The 22496-nt window shown below is 45.4% G+C and overlaps 1 protein-coding gene across 3 annotated transcripts in view; it reads left to right on the top strand.

The window, feature by feature from the left end:
* The first annotated feature begins 11294 nt into the window (after positions 1-11294).
* RHPN2 (rhophilin Rho GTPase binding protein 2) overlaps positions 11295-22496 on the top strand; it is a 76927-nt gene continuing 65725 nt past the window's right edge. Inside the window, exon 1 of one of the 3 annotated variants that reach the window (XM_088451093.1) lies at positions 11295-11367. Coding sequence is in view for 1 of the 3 variants with exons in the window: in XM_088451092.1 (XP_088307218.1) it covers positions 20600-20668 (69 nt within the window). In the remaining 2 variants the exon portion in view is untranslated. Of the gene's footprint in view, positions 11368-11827; positions 11880-20463; positions 20669-22496 lie in introns of those variants that run through there. The other 2 variants (XM_088451094.1, XM_088451092.1) reach the window with 2 other exon arrangements.

Below are 22496 nucleotides of genomic sequence, written 5' to 3'. Positions count from 1 at the left end.
TTAGACGCCGGGATTTAGTCAGACGGCTTCCTGTCCATCGCCATTTTGACCGCATCCCCCTACCAGGGAGGGATGGAGGGGCCACCAAAAACTTGAATGTGCCAGGCCCCAAGATTTATGTTGTTGGCTCTGCCTTTACCTATATTGCTTTTAGGACATGGCATGGCAAGGTCGCAAAAAACCCCCCCCAAAACAGGTTGACAGGGCTCGAAGACATGGTTCATGATGAAAAGTGGGTGGGGCAACCACATTATCAAGCACCACCCACCTAAGTAGACTCTGAATGGCAATCATATCTTTTATACTGCTGCTACGAGAGGTTTACTAGGGTGGGCGGGGCTTAATTTCCTGCCCCATTCACACTGCATCAAGCAAATGCTCCTAGTGTGGGGAAGATCTAGACTTTGTTTTTAAGGGGGTAATGATTTAGCACAGTGCCACTCCTGCACCTCATTCCAGCTATTCACCAATCAGTGTTGAGATACACGGTCATACCCAGTAACTGTCTGGCCGAGCACTGCATGGCTGGGCCTCCTGCTTGATAAATAGGAAGTGGATGTTGCCCGGCTGCTCCAATTGTGTTTAAAATGCTGGGCAGGAAGTAGGGATGTAAGCCTTCGGGGGTCCCGGGTTACGAAACACAGGCGCCAATCCTCCGAGCCTGCTGCTCTTGTCAACACAGCCCCCAATTGTCAAGCGTCGGGGGAAGAATTCACCCATTATTGCCCACATCAGGATCCGCCACTGCTCAGGTGTCTGTCCGGGAGGTCTCCTCCCAAATTATTAGGCTGGGTACACATTAGCCAATATTTTTAACGATTTGCCCAATTCTGACGCATAAGAACGACAAATCGTTTAAATCGTCAAGTGTGTATGCACTATGCACCATCCCGCTGCGTCGTCCGCCGCATCTTCTGGTCGCCCCTAAATGCTGCTCAATCTGAGGATCTCGTCAACGATTTTCCACAAATCGTGCAGTGCGTACGCTCTGCCGGATGACCAGGCGATATGTTAACGTTATATAGTTAATGATGAAATGACCAAACGATGCATGATATATTGTTTGGAAGATTGCACACTGGGCCTGATTCAGAGCCGCTCGCTAAGATGCAAATGTTCGCTGCTGCCGATGGTATGCATTGTGCGCGTGTATCGCAGTGCGTGTGCACATACCTTAGTGAAAGTTCACAATGCATTTGCTCGCTGCGCATAGACAGCCCAGCAGAGTGAGTGACAGAAGAAGCCGTTTGTAGGTGGTAACAGGGGTTGGCCATTAAAAACGGGGGAGTGGAGGTGCAAACGCAGGCGTGCCTGAGCATCTCATCTGCGTTTTAGAGGTGTGCATAATTACAAGACAGCATCATAGTACACGTCACCTGGCTTGTTCAACCTCAAGTGCTGCGATAGCATCCGATGTTACCCGATGGTTGCATACACTTCCTGGACATGACGTGCACAAGTGGGTGTCTTAAGACAGGCTGGTGGGTGTCTGCATACACTATGTGATCGCTCTCTAAGAAATACTGGGCGTGCTAATGCATTGCTGTGCCATAGCACTACCTACACAATTTGCATACACATCGTGCGAGTGATCGCATCTAGCGAGTGGCTCTGAATCTGGCCCAGTGTGTATGCACTATATCGTTTGCTCAGCAGTTCAGGGGAGATCGGGACAATCATCGCTTTAGGCGTCTAAGGAGCGGATGACAATAGATCAAATACAATCTACAGTAAATTATAAAATCAGTTAATCAGATTGTGTGGAAATTTTGCATCCAACAAGGATATAGGTGGTATGTATTACTACAATCATACAATTAATCTAACAATCCCACACTCGCATATGTCGAAAAGATTTTTGTGCTCCGTTATATCAATCAAATCAATATTGTATTATGTTTCAAGCAACAACTTCTTGTTTTTTTTATTATTATTTACAATCTGATTAACAATAATTGTATTTCAAATGATCTAACGAATATCGTATGGATGTGATTGCACAGAAATGAAATTGAGAAACATGGTTTATATTATAAACCCGATGTGTGTGTCCATTTTAAGAACTAGGAAGGCAATAGGGAATTCTGGACAACAGATAAAAGACGTCAGCGCTGGGTAATAAAAGCGGTGCCCGTCTAGCCACCCAGCGAGACCTACAGAGCAGCTGTAAAGAAGTAATGGCCTATTACTGCACACACAGTATTTATAGCTGTTACATGGGTCTGGAAGCCAGACCATTATATCACTCACTGTACACAGCTTGACCCTGTCTCCTGATTGTCTCTCTGTCTCCTCGCAGCATAATTATGTGTTATGAGGGGGTTGGGTGTTGCACGATGCAAGTGTTTGTCATGAATAGGGGGCTGGTAATTAGCAGGGATGACAGGAGCAATACTCAGCAGTCCTAAATATACATTATACACAGGCAGCGGGTCTGGCAAAGTCCACTTCACCAGGTCAGAACGCTCACTGTATCCCGGGAAATAGCCGTCAGTCACCGTTGTCGTCCCTCCCTCAGGCTGTTAATATAATGACTTGATTAGAGGATGCAACCTGTGGAACGCATACTTGTCCACTTTTGAAAAAGCATTTCAGGGAGATTGTGACAGCAGCACATATGCGCGCGGCGGTAAAGTGGGCGTGTACTGCTATATCTGAGCGGCGTCTCATACAAGTGAGCCCCAAAGCAGTTAGTAAGATTGTACTTGGCGATGAAAACACACTGATACTTTCCAGAAAATGCCTGTAGCCATAGGGACCATTGTGCCTTATACCCAATGCAGGGAAATTATACTATTGATCCCATATGAATGTACATATCTGTTTATTCTTTTATATTAGTCTCATAATGGGGTAAGGTGCAATCACGGAGATTATTAGACTATTCAGGGAATCACGGAGATTGCTGCTATTTCAGGGAGTCTCCCTGACAATCAGGGAGAGTTGGCAAGTATGGTGGAACTACAAGTCCCATCATGTCCTGCCATTATAGCAGTGATTCCAAGCCACTGCCACAGGACACCAAGGGGGTATATTTACCATATCACCCAACATTCAGCGGGACAGTACCGTTTTTCTGGGACTGTCTCACCTGCGAGCCGCAGTGTCCCGCAGTGGGGAGGAAGTTGTGGGGAGCATACGCCGCTGCCTCCTTTTCGGACCTGTCCCTCCTTGGTTAACTAAAATGTTGGGAGGTATGTGTTTACTAAAGTGCGGGTTTTTAGAAGTGGAGTTCTTACCCATGGCAACCAATCCGATTCTAGCTATTATCTTCTAGAACAGGGGTAGCCAACCCTGGTCCTCGAGAGCTACCAACAGTGCATGTTTTCCAGGTCTCCTCACAGAATCACAAGTGAAATAATAAGCTCCACCTGTGGATATTTTAAAATGTGTTAGTGAGTAATGACTACACCTGTGCACCAGCTAGGTGGTCTGGAAAACATGAACTGTTAGTAGCTCTCAAGCACCAAGTTGGCTATTCCTGTTCTAGAACACAGGTTCTCAAACTCGGTCCTCAGGACCCTAAACAGTGCATGTTTTCCAGGTCTCCTCACAGAATCACAAGTGAAATAATTAGCTCCACTTGTGGATCTTTTAAAATGTGTCAGTGAGTAATGCCTACACCTGTGCACCTGCTGGGTGACCTGGAAAATGCATCAGTGAGTAATGACTACACCTATGCACCTGCTGGGTGACCTGGGAAATGTGTCAGTGAGTAATGATTACACCTGTGCACCTGCTGGGTGACCTGGGAAACGTGTTACTGAGTAATGACTACACCTGTGCACCTGCTGGGTGACCTGGGAAATGTGTGAGTAATGATTACACCTGTGCACCTGCTGGGTGACCTGGGAAATGTGTCAGTGAGTAATGAGTACACCTGCCTGGTGACCTGGGAAATGTGTCAGTGAGTAATGACTACACCTGTGCACCTGCTGGGTGACCTGGGAAATGTGTCAGTGAGTAATGCCTACACCTGTGCACCTGCTGGGTGACCTTGTAAATGTGTCAGTGAGTAATGAGCACACCTGTGCACCTGCTGGGTGACCTGGAAAATGTGTCAGTGAGTAATTAGTACACCTGAGCACCTGCTGGGTGACCTGGAAAATGTGTCAGTGAGTAATGAGTACACCTGTGCACCTGCTGGGTGACCTGGATAATGTGTCAATGAGTAATGACTGCATCTGTGCACCTGCTGGTTTGTGCATTCGGGCAGTGTAACACATGTGCTGAAGGATTTTGTAGGGAATATTGGGGGATGCGCAGTAGGCAAAAATCGATCAGCTACATGAGCTTGGGCACTGTGCGTGGCTCTGACGCAAGCACTTTGCGAGATAAACAAAAATTACCTCAGAAAGCTGCCTATCATTTACTTTGGAACCAGCTACAGTTCTGAGTATGCAGCCTATCATGGAGGGTTTAAGAGAGGAGGCGGCCCATGGGCAGTGTCCAGTAGACTCTGTGGCAGTGTGTAAGAGCCTACTGTGCATGCACAGATCTTCGGGAACATGGCTCGGGAAAATTACAGCAGCACCATTTGCCTGGTGATTTCTGTGACATCACTAAGAATACAGCCTATCCACTCACTAGGAACCGGTGACATCACTAAGCATGCAGCACATATATTCACTAGAAACCAGTGACATCACCAAGAATGCAGACTATCCACTCACTAGGAACAGGTGACATCACTGAGAATGCAGCCTATCCTTTCACTAGGAACAGGTGACATCACTGAGAATGCAGCCTATCCTTTCACTAGGAACAGATGACATCACTGAGAATGCAGCCTATCCTTTTACTAGGAGCCAGTGACATCACTGAGAATGCAGCCTAACCACTCAATAGGAACCGGTTACATCACTGTGAATGCAGCCTATTTATTCTCTAGGAACCTGTGACATCAGTGAGAATGCAGCCTATCCACTCACTAGGAAACGGTGACATCACTAAGAATACAGTCTGTCCACTCACTAGGAGACAGTGACATCACTGAGAGTGCAGCCTATCTATTCCCTAGTAACTAGTATTCATAAGGATGCAGCCTATCTCTTTACCAGGAGCCAGGCATGTATCAAATAGTCCCAGCAGGGACAGGGACTCCGAAAAGGATCCTGGACCTCATTCAGAGTCGGTCGTAAGCGGCCGCTCGATCGTACGCCTAACGATCGAGAATCAGAAAAAAAAACAATCGCGCGGCCGGGCGATCGCAACCAAAGTGACGCCCATACATGAACAAAGCACCTCCTCTAGGTAACGAGTGATAGCAGCTAGCGATCGAGTCAATCGTTGTCAGTCATTGTCAGTCGCTGTATGTTAATTTTCTTCTGATGGTTGCGGCCGCTTGTGTTGTGTGCAAATTACACCAAAAATTACCAAAAAAAACGCATAGAATAAGCCATCCCCATGAAATATATATATTCTTATTATCCACTAATGCAAACGCAACTGAATCAATTACAAGCCAATTAGCAACAACAAACGATTATTAGCTGCTTGCATTGTGTGGCTCAATATAGAAACATCACTCCGAACATCAGTAACATTCGATAGTATCGATTGTATTCTGGGGCTTGAGAGAGCACATACTCGACCTCAAGCTGTATGATCAGCCAGGCCTCGAACCTGCTCGCAGAGTGACGTTTTACTACTTCCGGCCTTCTATGTCGGTCATAGCAGGATATTTATGTACGCCCCTAAAACGCCCTGAAAACGGTGAGGAACGCCTGCGTTTTCAGACCACCACCCCCGTCACCACCCACAAATGGCCTTTCATGGCAATCAACTCCCGGAAGCCACTTCCTGCTCGTAAGCCATACGATCTACAGCATTTTGGATCGCAAGGTCTTGTACGCACATGAGCACAACTAACCGTGCGCATGCGTGATTTGGAAACATCGGATGTGTACGACCGACTCTGAATGAGGTCCCCTGTCCCTGCGAAGTGCTCAGAGTGAAGAGACCGCCTCTTCGCTCCTGTGCCGGGCTCCTGCGCATGCATGGTCTACAGACTACCCATTGGCATTCCGGAGCTTGGTAAATCTGACAGAATCGCATCCCCCATAGAAACCTATAAGGGCTGCGGCTGCTGTCGTAAATGGAGGGGTAGCAGCAAATATTGGAGATATCTACTGCGGTCACCTCCATAATACATATCGGGGATACAAAATATTTCTGATTCTCCCCCAAAAACTGGTGTTTTTCTAGATATACAGATGCTCCTCACATAACAACCTACCTGTTTAACAACCGCTCAGACTTACGACCGGTACTCCAGCTAGCTGGAACCCATAGCGCAATGACTAAAATGTACTCTGAATGTCTTTTTTTCTATAACTTTAATTGTACTGTACAATATGTCAGAGTTATGCAAAATAAAACACAGTTACAGCATGAAAGTTTGAGTTTCCTTTAGACCTTTTCTATTTTCAGAATAGATAAAAACAGTTCCCTGTATGCGGCTCCTCGTTTAGCGACCAATTCCTGTAACAACCTGGTCGTAGGAACAGAGGGCCTGATTCAGAGCCGGACGCTATTTGCGAACGGTCGTTCTGAAAAACGGGCTGGCTATTTAAATGAAGTGCTCGCTCTTTGCGGTCTGTTGACGCCTCTAAGTCTGAACAAGCGAACAAAACCTGCGGCCGCTGTTTTGATGAAAACGCCCGCTGGCCGCTCGCATCCTACGTCATCTCCGCTATTTATTCGATTAATCGAGTACATCGAAAGGCATCTGAACTGCTCGAAGTGCTTGTGGTTGGATTTTCTTACCGCAATCATGCGAACAGTTCAGGCTAAGAAACAACCAAGTGACGTGGTCGATGACGCTGCTTTGTTAATTATGCACACCCTTAAAATGCCCGTTTTTACCTTTTGGCACGCCTGCGTTCGGATCACCACTCCCCTGTTACCACCCACAAACGCCTCATCCTGTCACTCAAATTATCAGGCATTCGCTATTTTGCGAGCACATGAATTTTGATCGCACTGACTGGTTCGCGCATGTGTATTACGAGCCGTATGCATGCGCAGTTGTGCGAACATCGCTCGGAGCGAACAAGCGGCCGCTTACGAGCGGCTCTGAATCAGGCCCAGAACTCAGAGCCCGATTCAGCAAGGAATGCCAGTGTGCGCACACACGCACTCGGCCGTTGCGAATATATGCTGATCAATGCATACGCACGGCAACCTCCACATAAGATGCAGACGCCCAGCACTACACAATGCCGCCCACATCCCTTAACTTAAAGCCTGAGTAGTCCGCCAGTCAGCGAAAACATCGGTAGCATCGAGAACCATCGGAACCATACGCACAATAGAGGTTGACCTGATGTCGTGCAGGATTTTGGCCACTTCCTGCGTGCATCGAGCCATCTGGCTGTGTATGTCGCCGCACTGCCTTAATTATGCATGCCCCTATAACGGCGTCCCTAACGCACAGGCACGCCTGCGTTCGCCCAACCACCCCCCGTCACCACCCACAAACAGCACTTCCTGTCAATCGATATCGGAAGGGTCTGCGTACACACTACGGGTAGCCTGCGTACCCTTACTCGCTCGCACTGGCTAGTTTGCCCACGCGCTGTGCGTTGCGTGCACATGCGCAGTGAAAAAACATCGGCCGGAATGCGTGCCTTCTGCGTTCCTTGCTGAATTAGCCCCTCAGTCATTAAGTGAGGAGCATCAGTATACCGTAAATAGTTAATGACAAATGAGCCCCCATTTCACAGCTCCCCGGTCGCAGGGGAATGTAGTAAGAAGCCTCCCCAGGTGGCAGCATTATAGTGACACTGTAGCCAGCACACTGTACCTGGTTTTACGGCATATGTATTGCTCTCTCTTGGACAGTGTGATCACAGGGCAGGGGAATTGCTATTTTTATCCCAGGACAAGGCTCTACAGTAAGACTTTTTCCCGAGCCCGATTGGTGCTCTTCAATCGCTGGATGACGTTCAGCATAATAATCTGTCGCAGTGTGTACGTTCCTTAAGGAACTTTCACTTGTTACACAACATGTGATGTCACTCATAATTACAGTACTCATTTATGGCTCCGTGGAGCAAGACAGCTGTGTAACTAATTGCCCATATATTTCCTCCTTCCCTCCTAATGTCCATGAACTTCACATTAAAACACCCCATGCATGGACGTGTTAGCCCAGCCGCGTCAGGACATGGCGTCCTCTTCCCTGCACTTTGCTTCTTATTTTAATTTCTGTTCATCGACCAGAAGCTTTGGAGTATCTGATTTTCTAAGAAATGGAAACAGACTCAGGGCCTGATTCAGACCCGCTCGCAAGCGAACAGCACTCGCAAGCTGGTCGATGCTTGCCCCTGCACATGCGCCGCGTTCAGCGTGCGCATGCGCGAACCCTAGCGAGCGACTGAAGTTCAGTCGCTTCGGGGCTCGCTACAAGACAGGGCGGCTGTCGATGTTGATTGACAGCTCGCCCCATTTTTGTAGGCGGTTAGGGGGGGTGGTTGGGCAAACGCAGGTGTTCCCAAAGGAACGCCTGGCATTTGTGGGCGGCTCTATTAGAGCAGGAAGTCCACTCAGGCTTGCGGGAGCCGAGACCCTACCAATGGGTCTCGTCGCAAGCCCGATGGTCGCAATAATCGCGACCATCTCCAGGCCGCTCGCACAAGCTGTGGGTAGTAACCCACAGCTTTGCGAGCGGGCTGCTGAAAAAAAAAAAACCACGCCCATCAGACCTGCAAGCTGCCTCCGGCAGCGAGCGGGTCTGAATCAGGCCCTCAGTCCGTGAGTAAGGTCCCTTAGTGTGTCTAATAATATTTCACATACAGAAAGTTCCATCACCGGATATATGTAATGTTTGGTATCATTTCAACCTAGGTGGGAAAATTCATGGTTAGATATGGGCAAATACAGTGCCAATATGCAATTGATTGTAGGACTAGTGTGGCCTAATTTAGAGATTAGCGCAATTCCAATGTTCCAGTTGAGTAATTTTTTTTTTTTTGCTACTGCGCAGGTGCGAAAAATCTGACAAATGTTTAGTTGGATTAGAGGAGAGTAGTACACCCTAGGCTGCCGCAAATGTTGATCGTGCGACCGATGTTGCGTCGATGTTGGAGTGTTTACAATGGGCCTAATTCAGAGATGTACACTAGCCCAGATGCTTTAGGTATTTTGACAATGTTTGTTTATCTGCGCATGTACAAATCCAGTCCTGCGCCACCGGACGCAGCGCGGTTGCAGACGTCAGGTGAGTGACAGCCTGCAGCCCTTTAGAGACAGGGAGGGGGAGACGATGGGGAATAATCTACAACATGGAAGAGGGGTGTCAGCAACGTTTTGTAGGCGTGCCGAGGCCAAGCTTCACCGGCCCTGGTAGCGTGAAAACACCGGCCATTCTGAGTAACCTCTGGGACCGATGTTCACGCAGAAGATCCAATGCTGAATCTTCTGATGGAGCCACGGATCACAAAAACCTGCAGTGGGCGTAGCCACTGCGTACAAAGACCACGTCACCATTTGACTATGATGCCATGTATAAAGATCACGATGCCAAGAAGTAGTACATATGATTCTTGGTCCCACCACCAGGCAAGGCTCCGCACTTTTTAGATGGCACTCCAGAAAGAGTCCCAGTCAGAGTCAGACTTACTAACGCGTTTCGTACATTGATGGTACTTGACAAAGTGCCATTAAGGTACGAAACGCGTCTGGGACCAGCGGGAACAGTGCAGTATTCATTGTGGAGTAAGGTAATCATTGGCCGCTTCAGCCAGACGTGCCGGCTCTGGGCATGGGAGAAGGGGACTAGGGCTGAACGCCAGGAGAGACCAGTCTGCCAAGGAACCAGGAAGGGTAAGCTAGACAACGTGTATACCCACGTCCTCACACCAGGCACTTGAATACCTATACCCACTTTCATTGGAGACTCTGGGGGTCATTCAGACCCGCTCGCGAGCGCTGGAAGCTCGCAAGCGGGTCGATGGTGCCCTACTGCGCATGCGCACGATGGAGGGAGCTCCGTCATGCGCATGCGCGAGACCCGGCTAGCGACGGGCTCTCCGTCGCTCCGGGTCTCGCACCAAAGGGGGCGTGCTGTCGATGGTGACTGACAGCACGCCCCCTTTGGTAGACGTGCCGGGGGCGTTGCTGCCAGACGGACGCGTTCCCATGGGAACGCCTACCGTCTGAAGCCGGCCCCACTGACATCAGTAGTGATGTCAGTGGGAGTGATTTTGGCTCTGATAGAGCCAAAATCACTCCAGAGCTTGCGGCAGCGAGACCCTACCGCAGGGTCTCCGTCGCAAGCCCGATGGTCGCGATGGTCTTGACCATCGCGACCTTCATCATGGACGCTCGCATAAGCTGTGGGTGGTAACCCACAGCTATGCGAGCGTCCATAAGGCCACTCCAAGTTGAGGTAGGAGGGTCCTGATTCAGAGCGAGCGCTCTGGTCAGAGCGTCCGGCTCTGAATCAGGCCCTCTACTCAGCTAATGCGGGTGTTCGTGTGTGTGCAAGAGGCAACCCATTGATATTTTTGCCGGCTGCCACATCCGTCATAATTCGTATCAGCGCCTGCTCTAGAACCATGCTAGGAGCTAGGTATGTCTGAAACAGGCTTCACCGTGCCGTGCATGCAACTCAGAATCACACAGAGCTTGAGCTTAACTGCCCTGAGTTGTCAGAACTTCATGGGAGTGTCATAGGCATGTATGTAAAATACATGACCATGACACTCCCATGACGTTCTGGCAACTCAGGGCAGTTACGTCCGATCGTATTGCCACCGCCCAGTTCCTATCCCAAAACTCCCTATTCCACAGGAAGACAGATCCGGCCAAGTTGTGGTCGGCTCAGAAGAGGATGGACATATGCAAAAGTGCATAATAAAACTCTATGCATGTGCTGCAAAGAACTCGCCATTTGCGTCTGTGTTAGATGCCATCCATCTGGTTCAGAATCAGGCCCTATGTGTGATGTCACAGTTACAATGTCACAAAGATGCTTTGTTCAAAATTCATCACTTGTCAAAGAATGCATTTTTATTTATTGCCCTGATAGATTTGGCCACTGGGGGCACTGTTCCGGAGTCAGCTGAAATTGTATATATCGCCTGGGCACATTGAAAAAAACGGCCCCTCTGACGTACTGTAGGATGAAAAAATGCTAATGTTACAGAACCACATGAACCTGACAGGGCATGCTGCGACTTGTAGTTCCCCGGTTTGACAGTCTCTGATCTATCGAGAAAAAAAAAATATATAATCCGTTCCCGACTGGCACATCCCACTGTGATGCTCCACGTGGAAGACGTCAGAGGTGTATTTTGATCTGTGTTTAGATCGTTACTCAGTCTCAGTGATGTCACAGCCAGGAGCGGCTTTGATTGCCAGGTAGCACCCAGTGCCAAGTGGTTACCACTCCTGCTGTGTAATCACATGCTGGCAGTGAGAGTTACATTCCTCTCTGTCTCCTAGCTGTGTGCATGCGTGCCCGTGTGTGTCTGCGTGTGCAAGTGTAAATGCTAATGTACATTGTAGCTCCTTTGTTTAAGATAACTTATATTTGTAATGCTGAAACACACAATATCCTAGGCCTGAGTAGGTGATTAGGATGTCACTAAACTAGATCATGTTTTAATTTAAAGGCACACACATAGCAGCGGCTCTTAGCTGGATTCGGCGGGAGGTCTGGTCTGCAAATGTGTGCTTGTGCAGGAACGTGCTCCGGCGCAAATCAACAACCTATGATGACGTTAGCCCCCTTGTACAATGCTGCAATGTGCACCCATGTCAGCAGTATAATATGTATTGCCCCAGATGCTGTTACTGTAACTCACTGCCTCTTCATCACTGCTGCCTGCTCTGTACTACGGGGGCCTGCCAATCTCCTCCAGGAAACCAGGGTAATTAGTATCCCCATCTCTTCTTGGCATCCCTGGATATAATTATGTGTATCTGTGAATTGTGCTCCTGTGTATAACAACTCACAGGGGTTTATGTATCAGGTAGTTTAAAGTGTGGAGAAATGGACCAGTGGAGCAGTTGTCCATAGTAACCAATCAGCTCCTCCCTATATTATAGACTGTACTTGATAAAGGCTACTTGAGAGCTGACTGGTTGCTGTGGGCAACTTCTCCACTCTTTTCACTGCTGGATACAATAACCCCTTAGGGCCATATTAGTTTTGTTAATTAACTTTCATACTCGCCGTGAGTGCCGGAGCAATTTATCAGCTGTCTCCACTGATCTTTTCACTGTTACTTTCAGAGCTGTGACAATTAGCACTGCCGGGTCTGACGTGGCAGAGCTAGTGCACATGTGTGACGTAGGGTTCAAGCAGGCGCATCCAGCGGAAGGAGCCAGACAGGGACGGAGGTATAGGGAAGGACAGAACTGGGCTGAAATATAAGCAGGAGGTGACAATGATATCCAGCCCTTAGACTCTTGTCCTTTGGGCCTGATACGGAGCCGCTCGCTAGATGTGATCGCTCGCACGATGTGTATGCAAATTGCGTAGGCAGTGCAATCGCACAACAATGCATTAGCACGCCCAGTAGAGAGCGATCACATAATGTATGCAGACACCCACCAGCCTGTTTTAAGATGTTCATTTGTGCACGTCATGTCCAGGAAGTGTATGCAACCATCGGTACATCGGATGCTATCGCATCGCTTGAGGATGACCATACCCTGCCGCATGCAGTGCGAGCACTTCAGTGTAAAAACAAGCCAGGTGACGTGTTCTATGATGCTGTCTTATAATTATGCACTCCCCTAAAACGCCGTTGAGATGCTCAGGCACCCCTGCGTTTGCACCTCCACTCCCCCGTTTTTAATGGCCAGCCCCTGTTACCACCTACAAGAGGCTTCCCCTGTCACTCACTCTGCTGGGCTATCTATGCGCAGCGGGCGAATGCATTGTGAACTTTCGCTAAAGTACGTGCACGCGCACACTACACTGCATACCATCAGCAGCAGCGAGAGTATGCATCTTAGCGAGCAGGTCTGCAGAACCGTTGTGGCACCTAATAAATAAAATACATTATTAAAGGACCATTAAGCTGCATCAGACACAAGGGAAAAGCTATCAGAGGCAGTGTTGTTGTCAATGCCCCTCCTAATTTGCATGCACATGAGTACACAGGGGAGGGGCATTGACAACTGCTGTGTCATTGATTCCAGGAAGCAGGATTAGTATACAGAAGAGCTGGACCTATTGGAGTTACAATGAATGAGCCAATACTGTGATATTGGGGTCATCAAGGGCGATCTTCACTCTCCTGCTTCCAATAGACAAAGAGGACATATACGGATATGTCCTTCCTCGTCTGTCCTCCGTGCGTTATGAGTCACGTTACACGGGGTGTGTGAGAGCCGCCGGCTCCCGTGCGACACAGCCAGCGCCATGCGATTCGCAATTGCCATGCGAATAAAACGCTTTATTGAGTAAAATGATATACGACATGCATGGGTGTAACTACCATAGTTGCAAGGGGTGTAGCTGCTATGGGGCCCAGAGCTGAAGGGGGGGCCCATCTTCATTGTCACAGTTACATGTGTTATATACATTTATCACCATTGGGTGGTACATAGGGGCCCCTACAAACTTTTGCTATGGGGCCATCCATTACCTAGTTACGCCCCTGGCGGCATGTATATATTCTGTGTGTGACTGCGGCTATATCTGTGTACGAAATGCTACGTTACAGTATCGGCGGCTGTTTTTCTCGTCACATTCGGTTGTTATGAGTTTACAGAGCCGGCCGCACACAGAACATACACATGCCGCTTATCATTCTACTCAGCAACGTCTGCTGGTGCGTCTTATGGAATTGCGAATAAGACAACACACGAAAAGAAGGTCGGAGCTGGCCGAAACGCACCCAAAAATGACGGAGGACACATCTGTAGTTAGTAATATTCAGGCAGTCATTCTTTATAGTTAATTGAGGTCCTATCACCATTAGAAACTGAATATATGGGAGGAATTAGCAACTATGGTACCATTGACAGCTACAGTATTTGCCTATTGGTAAATCTTACCAGATCCTGACATAAAAATGAGAAATGCTGATTACAAGCAAAACTGTGTTGGTAACAGTGGACCTGATTCAGAGCCGGACGCTATTTGCGAACGGTCGTTCAGAAAAAGGGGCCGGCTATTTAAATTGAGCGCTCGCTCTTTGCGGTCTGTTGACGCCTCTATGTCTGAGCGGGCGAACGAAACATGCGCTCGCTATTTTGTATAGACGCCCCCTGGCCGTTCGCATCGTACGTCATCTCCGCTGTTTATTAGATTAATCGGGTACATCGAAAGGCATCTGAACTGCTCGCAGTGCTTGTGGTAGGTTTTTCTTACCGCAATCACTGCGGGCAGTTCAGTCTAAAAGACAACCAAGTGACGTGATCGATGACACTCCCTTACTAATTATGCACTCCCATTAAACGCCCGTTTTGACCGTTAGGCACGCCTGCGTTCGGATCTCCACTCCCCATTTTCAAGCACCTTCCCCTGTTACCACCCACAAACGCCTCATTCTGTCACTAAAATTAGCAGGCCCTTGCTGTTTTGCGAGCGCACGATTTCCGACCGCAATGACTGGTTGGCGAATGTGCATTACGACCCATATGCATGTGCAGATGTGCGAACATCGCTCGGAGCAAACGAGCGGTCGCTTTCGAGCGGCTCTGAATCAGGCCCAGTGTTCATACATAAATGTTTTACTGTAATCATAACATCACTAAGAATCTTTACACATGTATAATAAATGAGAGTGTGTATATATATATATATATAGTGTATTACACACATTAACCTGTATTCCTGAGTGATGCAATGTACAGACACTCTTTCCACCCCCACTTGCCGATTAAACAGAGCGATTGAACGATTACGACATCGTAATCGTTCAATTGCTCATTATTCGTGCATAAATCATCCACTGCAATATCGGAAATGACCAGCGATGCACGCTCCCGCTAGTCGTTTCCGACATCAATCATCTCCTGAACATGACGGTCAATCTGCCGCTAACGACAGATTGGGAATGTTCGGGGATGAGGGAGGGTGCCTGCACTGTACGACATATCGTTCAGTGTGGGCACCTTCAGGATGAGGAACGACTAAGCGATTAGGATGTCGCAATCGTTCAAACGTTCCTCAGTCGGCAAGTGGATACGCGGCTTTACCTGTGGAGTCTGGGGGATCGCTTAGACTGCTTTTCCATCTGAATGTCGGGTCGCACCCGGGATTATGTTTACGCACCTATCCCGGGTGTGACCTGGCTGAGACTCAGCAATAATACTGGCTCTTCCTATGCATAGAACGCGACCAAGGTCGCATTGACCAGGGTTACCTGTTCACACTGCATCACGAGCAGTGTTGAACACGCACAGTCCTTCTCGTGACCAGGGTTGAAACGCCAGGGTCACTCGACCCGGCTTATTTCAACCTGGCCCTTTCACACTGCACAGTAACCCGGGTTGCTGCACGCTCACGTGGTCAATAGGTTGACTGGGACAAAAGGTTGACACACTAAATGTCAACATGTAATAAGGTCGACAGGGACAAATGGTCGACATGGTCAAAAGGTCGTCCTGAAAATGGTCGACACAAAAATGGTTGACACATTATTTTTTGTTTTTAGGGTTAGGCACTTACTGGAGGGTTAGGCACCAAATGGAGGGTTAGGCACTTACCGGAGGGTTAGGCACCTAGAAGGAGGGTTAGTGTTAGGCACCAAGTGGAGGGTTAGGGTGAAGATTAGGGCGAAAAAAATATAAATAAATTCACGTGTGGACCATTTTTGTGTCAACCATTTTCATGTCGATCTTTGACCCTGTCAACAATTTGTACATGTCGACCTTTAGTGTGTCAACCTTTTGTCCCGGTCGACCTATTGACTGTCTAACATCTTTTGTCTATCTAGACACTCAACTTTTTCACTATATGTTAATCCACACCCCTCACGTGCAATAAGACAGGTTATTGCTACTAGTGTAAAAGGGTTATTAGTCACTGTAAACAGCAGGCTGCTCGGAGCTTCTCATTCATAACGCTGATTCCAAAAATTCACGGGACTTTTCTGTTGGTCACAGTTGAAAAAAAATAACAACAAAAAAACAAAAACAAATTGGGAACATTTTTAAATTTGTCTGAAATTCAGGTACAGTAGATCCCTTTCCTGTATGGTCAACCCCTCCCCAATGTTTCCCCATCTCCCTTCCCTTCACTCAAGCATGAGAAGGATATATATTTGTTTATTGTACATTTAATGAGGAAAAAACTGGTATTAAGTGCACATGATGTTGTCAAATATTTGCATCATATTTATTAATAGACAATAAAAAAATGATTTCCCTTTATTTATTTTGTAACAATAGCGACATAGGAAGATTTTCATTTTGATCTGTTTATTTAGTTAAAGCATTTGTTTCAAAAGAGATTATATATATATATATATATATATATATAGAAGCATGAACCCTTTAATCATATTGTTGTTATAGAACTTTATACAGGGCTGTTGCTAGTTGTATGACATCCAGTATTACTATTGAAATCATGACACTCATTCCCGGTCAGCAGTGTAACTTCCTGCAAGTGCTATAGTTATGCTTCAGATATTTGTGTGCTCTGTACACCTGTTTTTATGGCAATGAGCATTGATGAACCTCACAAAATGTGAAGCAGTTAAATTTATCACAGGAAGAAAACTAGAAAGGGGCAGATTGTGGGCATTCCAAGCTTCTGAAATAGAGGGACAATTATACTCCTCAACATAATGAATTTAATTGGCAGGATGAGGTATTTAAATATCATAGCACAGTATAAACTCACTGTAAGCCATATAAAATACTGAGTGGAGTATACTACTTACTGGTGGCAGTACAATGCTATGACTGATCGCACAATTTCAGCACTATGTGTAAGTCATGTTCTTCGTGAAAGACCCCAACAACATATGAATTATTATGTATGACTGATAATTTGCTGAGAAGCTGCAAAATGTTAGTTTAGCATGCTCTATATAATCCATGAGCGCAGAGAGTCTAGCTGAAAGCTGCAGGTACTTACACTTTATATATAAGCCAACAATCGTAATATAAATTACCATAAATATAACAAGTATGTGCTTATAGGCAGGGCACAGGTGAGGAATAATTACCATGAGCAATCGTAGGAATTATTTAGTCGTACTGCCTATGAAATGGCCAAAATATAAAATGTATCAAAAAGTATCTATCAAAGAGTTATCTATCTATCTCATATCTAATTATCTAACTATCTAATATATATCTATCTATCTCATCTATTAATCTATGTATCTATCTCCTCTATCTATATATATATCTCATATATATATATATATATCAGTCTCATATCTATCTATCTAATATATACCTATCTAATTATTTAACTCTCTAATATATATCTATCTCCTATATATATAGATCTCATATATATATATATATATATATCTAATTAGCTAACTATCTAATATCTATGTATTATCTCCTCTATCTATATATCTCATATCTACTCCTCTATCTATATATCTCATATCTATATATACTGTATCTATATATAAATCTCATATCTATATATATCAATCTCATATATATCTGTCTATCTATTTCTCTATCTATCTCATATCTATCTATGTATCTATCGCCTCTATTTATCTATCTATCTCATATTTATCTATCTCTCTATCTATCGCATATCTATATATATATATATATCATATCTAGTTATCTATGTATCTATATCAATTTAACTATCTATCTCATATCTCTCTATCTATCTTATATCTCTATCTATCTCATATCTATCTTATATCTATCTATCTATTTATCTCATATATATCTAGATGGGCAGAGTGGGTCTTATCTGCCGTCAAATTCTATGTTTCTATCTATCTATCTCATATCTATCTATCTCATATCTATCTATCTCATATCTATATATCATCTATCTAGCTCATATGTTTCTATCTATCTCATATCTATCTATCTATCTATCTATCTATCTATCTATCTATCTCATATCTATCATCTATCTATCTATCTATCTATCTATCTATCTATCTCTCTCTCTCATATCTATCGATATATCTCATATCTATCTATCTCATATCTATCTATCTATCTCATATCTATATATCATCTATCTAGCTCATATGTATCTCTATCTATCTATCTATCTCATATCTATCTATCTCATATCTATCTATCTATCATCTATGTAGCTCATATCTATCTATCTATCTCTCATATCTATCTATCATCTATCTAGCTCATATCTATCTAGCTCATATCTATCTCATCTATCTAGCTCATATCTATCTATCTATCTATCTATCTATCTATCTATCTCATATCTATCTATCTATCTATCTATCTATCTCATATCTATCATCTATCTATCTCATATCTATATATCTATCTACCTATCTCATATCTATCTATCTATCTATCTATCTATCTATCTATCTATCTATCTATCTATCTATCAACATATCTCAATTGTAAAGTGCAATGTAATATGATGGCACTAAATAAGTAACTGCTAATAAATAATAAATAAGCAAATCTATATACTGTATTTAAATATTTCTCTCTCTATATATACATATATAGATTGATAGGCTAATCTCTCTCTCTCTCTCTCAGGCCCATTTATTAATTTTCACCTTTTTGATCCAATAATTATAATTTCTTATCCCCGTTATTCGCTTATTTAAGAACAAATGTAGGGACAGGGGCTACGATAGGATCCTGTCCCGTGATCGCATTAGCAAGTGCGAGTGGTGAGTGCCGGCCCGTGCTTTCTGCAATCTTCAGAGGGCGTTAGCTACCAGGACCAAGCTTGGTAAAGACAGCAGAAAGCAGCCCCCCGTAGGTTTCTTTACTCCTGAAAACTGTGGACAGCAGCAGATCCCATGTAGATACATCTATTATAAATCATATTCATTGATAAATAGGACCCTATCTATCCCTCTCTCTCTCTCTCTCTATGGCATAATGAGTGAATGACTGGATGCCTCTGTTTGTGTAGCATTACAATGTATGTACATGCAGTATAGTGAGTGAATGACTGGATGCCTCCGATTGTGTAGCATTACAATGTATGTACATGCAGCAGTATAGTGAGTGAATGACTGGATGCCTCCGATTGTGTAGCATTACAATGTATGTACATGCAGTATAGTGAGTGAATGACTGACTGGATGCCTCTGTTTGTGTAGCATTACAATGTATGTACATGCAGTATAGTGAGTGAATGACTGGATGCCTCTGTTTGTGTAGCATTACAATGTATGTACATGCAGCAGTATAGTGAGTGAATGACTGGATGCCTCCGATTGTGTAGCATTACAATGTATGTACATGCAGCAGTATAGTGAGTGAATGACTGGATGCCTCCGATTGTGTAGCATTACAATGTATGTACATGCAGTATAGTGAGTGAATGACTGGATGCCTCCGATTGTGTAGCATTACAATGTATGTACATGCAGTATAGTGAGTGAATGACTGACTGGATGCCTCTGTTTGTGTAGCATTACAATGTATGTACATGCAGTATAGTGAGTGAATGACTGGATGCCTCTGTTTGTGTAGCATTACAATGTATGTACATGCAGTATAGTGAGTGAATGACTGGATACCTCTGTTTGTGTAGCATTACAATGTACAGTATGTACATGCAGTATAGTGAGTGAATGACTTGATGCCTCTGTTTGTGTAGCATTACAATGTATGTACATGCAGTATAGTGAGTGAATGACTGGATGCCTCTGTTTGTGTAGCATTACAATGTATGTACATGCAGTATAGTGAGTGAATGACTGGATGCCTCTGTTTGTGTAGCATTACAATGTATGTACATGCAGTATAGTGAGTGAATGACTGGATGCCTCCGATTGTGTAGCATTACAATGTATGTACATGCAGTATAGTGAGTGAATGACTGACTGGATGCCTCTGTTTGTGTAGCATTACAATGTATGTACATGCAGTATAGTGAGTGAATGACTGGATGCCTCTGTTTGTGTAGCATTACAATGTATGTACATGCAGTATAGTGAGTGAATGACTGGATACCTCTGTTTGTGTAGCATTACAATGTACAGTATGTACATGCAGTATAGTGAGTGAATGACTTGATGCCTCTGTTTGTGTAGCATTACAATGTATGTACATGCAGTATAGTGAGTGAATGACTGGATGCCTCCGATTGTGTAGCATTACAATGTATGTACATGCAGTATAGTGAGTGAATGACTGGATGCCTCTGTTTGTGTAGCATTACAATGTACAGTATGTACATGCAGCAGTATAGTGAGTCTGGGCTGATACATTGTAATCAGGGAGCTGGGGCAAAGTACAGAGCCGGGGGTGTGTCTGACGATGTCACTGGTGGGTGTGGTTAGGCTAAGCCCCACCCCTGGCAGTGAGACAGTCCCTCTGGCTGCTGAGCAGGGAGAGAGGAGACCTCAGTCCGTGCAGACACCTGAGCCGCAGAGACTGTATTCCTATATACAGTGAGTGTATACAGCACAGCTTACCATATACAGCAGGAGTTACACCCTGCACCCCCCTCCTGGCTGCCGGAGACATGACTGACACTCTGCTCCCTGGGAACCTCAAGGGAAATGTTCTGCCTGATCAGAGCTACTTCCGAAAGGTAAGAGACATCTGTAATGTTACAGTGACAAATGACAGTCACCTGCTGTACATGGAATATACAGTCTAGGCTGCATAATAGCACTATTCCACAGCACAGCCCGGGACCTACAGTAAGACGAGTCCACCTGTTGCTTTATAGTTGTTGTGGAACTACAAGTCTCATCATGCCAACAGCTGGCAGGGTATACTGTGGTTTGTGGGCCTGATTCAATACTGATCACAACTGCGATTACACACGCAAATCGGCGATTACACACGCAATCGGTTCTGCACATGCGCAAATCGGGCCACTGCGATCGGGACTGCAATCGCAGCGACCACGCAGACCCATCGCAGAGTGATTGACAAGAAGTGCCATTTGGGGGTAGTGACAGGGGGTGGTCAGCGAAACGCAGGCGTGCCAGTGCGTTTGAATGCCGTTACAGGGGCGTGTATAAATTGTCCACTGCGATGTCATACGCAGCCTGAGCCTCATAGCGTGGGATGAAGTTAGCCATTCTTGAGTAAGGTCAGAGCTTGTGTAAGTGTGCGTGAGGCTGCGATGGTCCCCGGTGTTACCGATGGTTTCGCAGTCTTGCTAAACATTACGGATGTGTGTAAGGTAAGGCGGGCGTCCTTATGTAGTGCTGCGGCTGCATAGCGATCGCAATGGATTAGCATACTATCTCAGTGAGACTGCGTGTGTAATCGCTATTGCGGTTGCGATCGGTAGTGAACCAGGCCCTATAGCTCTATAAACACTGTAGAGCCACATGTGACCCAAACCTGCTTAAATGATCAGTGAGCCCAGCAGTCTGAGGGTGGTCCTGTATTAGTAGTATTCATGTATATTAGTACATGGGGACACAGAACAGATGGGCTCAGTGGCTTTGTGCTGTCTGACCCCAGGTAATGACACAGTTTGGGTTGCGTTGTTAGCTGCACGGTTACACCTTGTGTGTTGACTCTTATCATGGTGACTTTTTCATTCCTGGCTCCTGTTGCTGTTGGATGTGTTTGGTGCTGCCCTCATATATGTCATAGGGTGGAAACTAATTGTATTGATAACTTTTAAAGTTTATTATAGAGGGGTGTGCACCTCTCCTGGTATGAATGGTCATTTATGTCATGTGTCATACAGTTATTATTACTCACTGCATCTTGTGCAGGAAACGCTTTTCAGTGCCGATATATACATAGTTTATAGCATGCGGTTGTTACTAACAGGAAGATGAATTGTGTTGGTTATAAAATGTAGTCAGTGCTGATGTTAATAGTTGGTGGTAGGTAACCGTAGCTTTTATAATTATAATTTACAATATTTATTTCAGTCTAAGGTGCCTGCGGATCTCCCGCTGCTATGGAACCACAAGTCCCAGCTTGCTCTGGCTGTCAGGGAATGCTGGGACTTGCAGTTCCACAGGGTCACACTGTCATTTCAGAGTTCAATGGCTTCAAGCTGTATAACGACTTCCTGCCACATGTGCTTCTGATTGATAGTCTGCATTGTCATAATCTAACCTGATTTAGGGAGTTTGAGAATAGTTCAAACCCCCCCTTCAATTTTCATTACAATAGTTATCTGTGTGAATTTTCAATGAACACAATTGGAGTTACTTTTCCATCATTCGGGTTCATTTTGTCCCTCAAGGTGACAGGAGCTTTTTACCATTATAGGTTGAGTGGTTGACACTGACAACTACTGGTAATGGGGGGGGGATATACTGTATCTTTATATATTAAATATAACCGATCTTCAATGACTACACACAACGGTCACTGGGAACCACACACCGGTCACTTCAGAGCGCAATACAGCCTTGGACAGTACAGGCGGGCAGTTACTG

The sequence above is a fragment of the Taudactylus pleione genome, unplaced genomic scaffold (genome assembly GCF_031769625.1).
Source record: "Taudactylus pleione unplaced genomic scaffold, aTauple2 ptg000537l, whole genome shotgun sequence".
Lineage (NCBI taxonomy): Eukaryota > Metazoa > Chordata > Amphibia > Anura > Myobatrachidae > Taudactylus > Taudactylus pleione.
The sequence above is the reverse complement of the archived record's forward strand: the minus strand, read 5'-3'. Positions and strand labels throughout refer to the sequence as shown.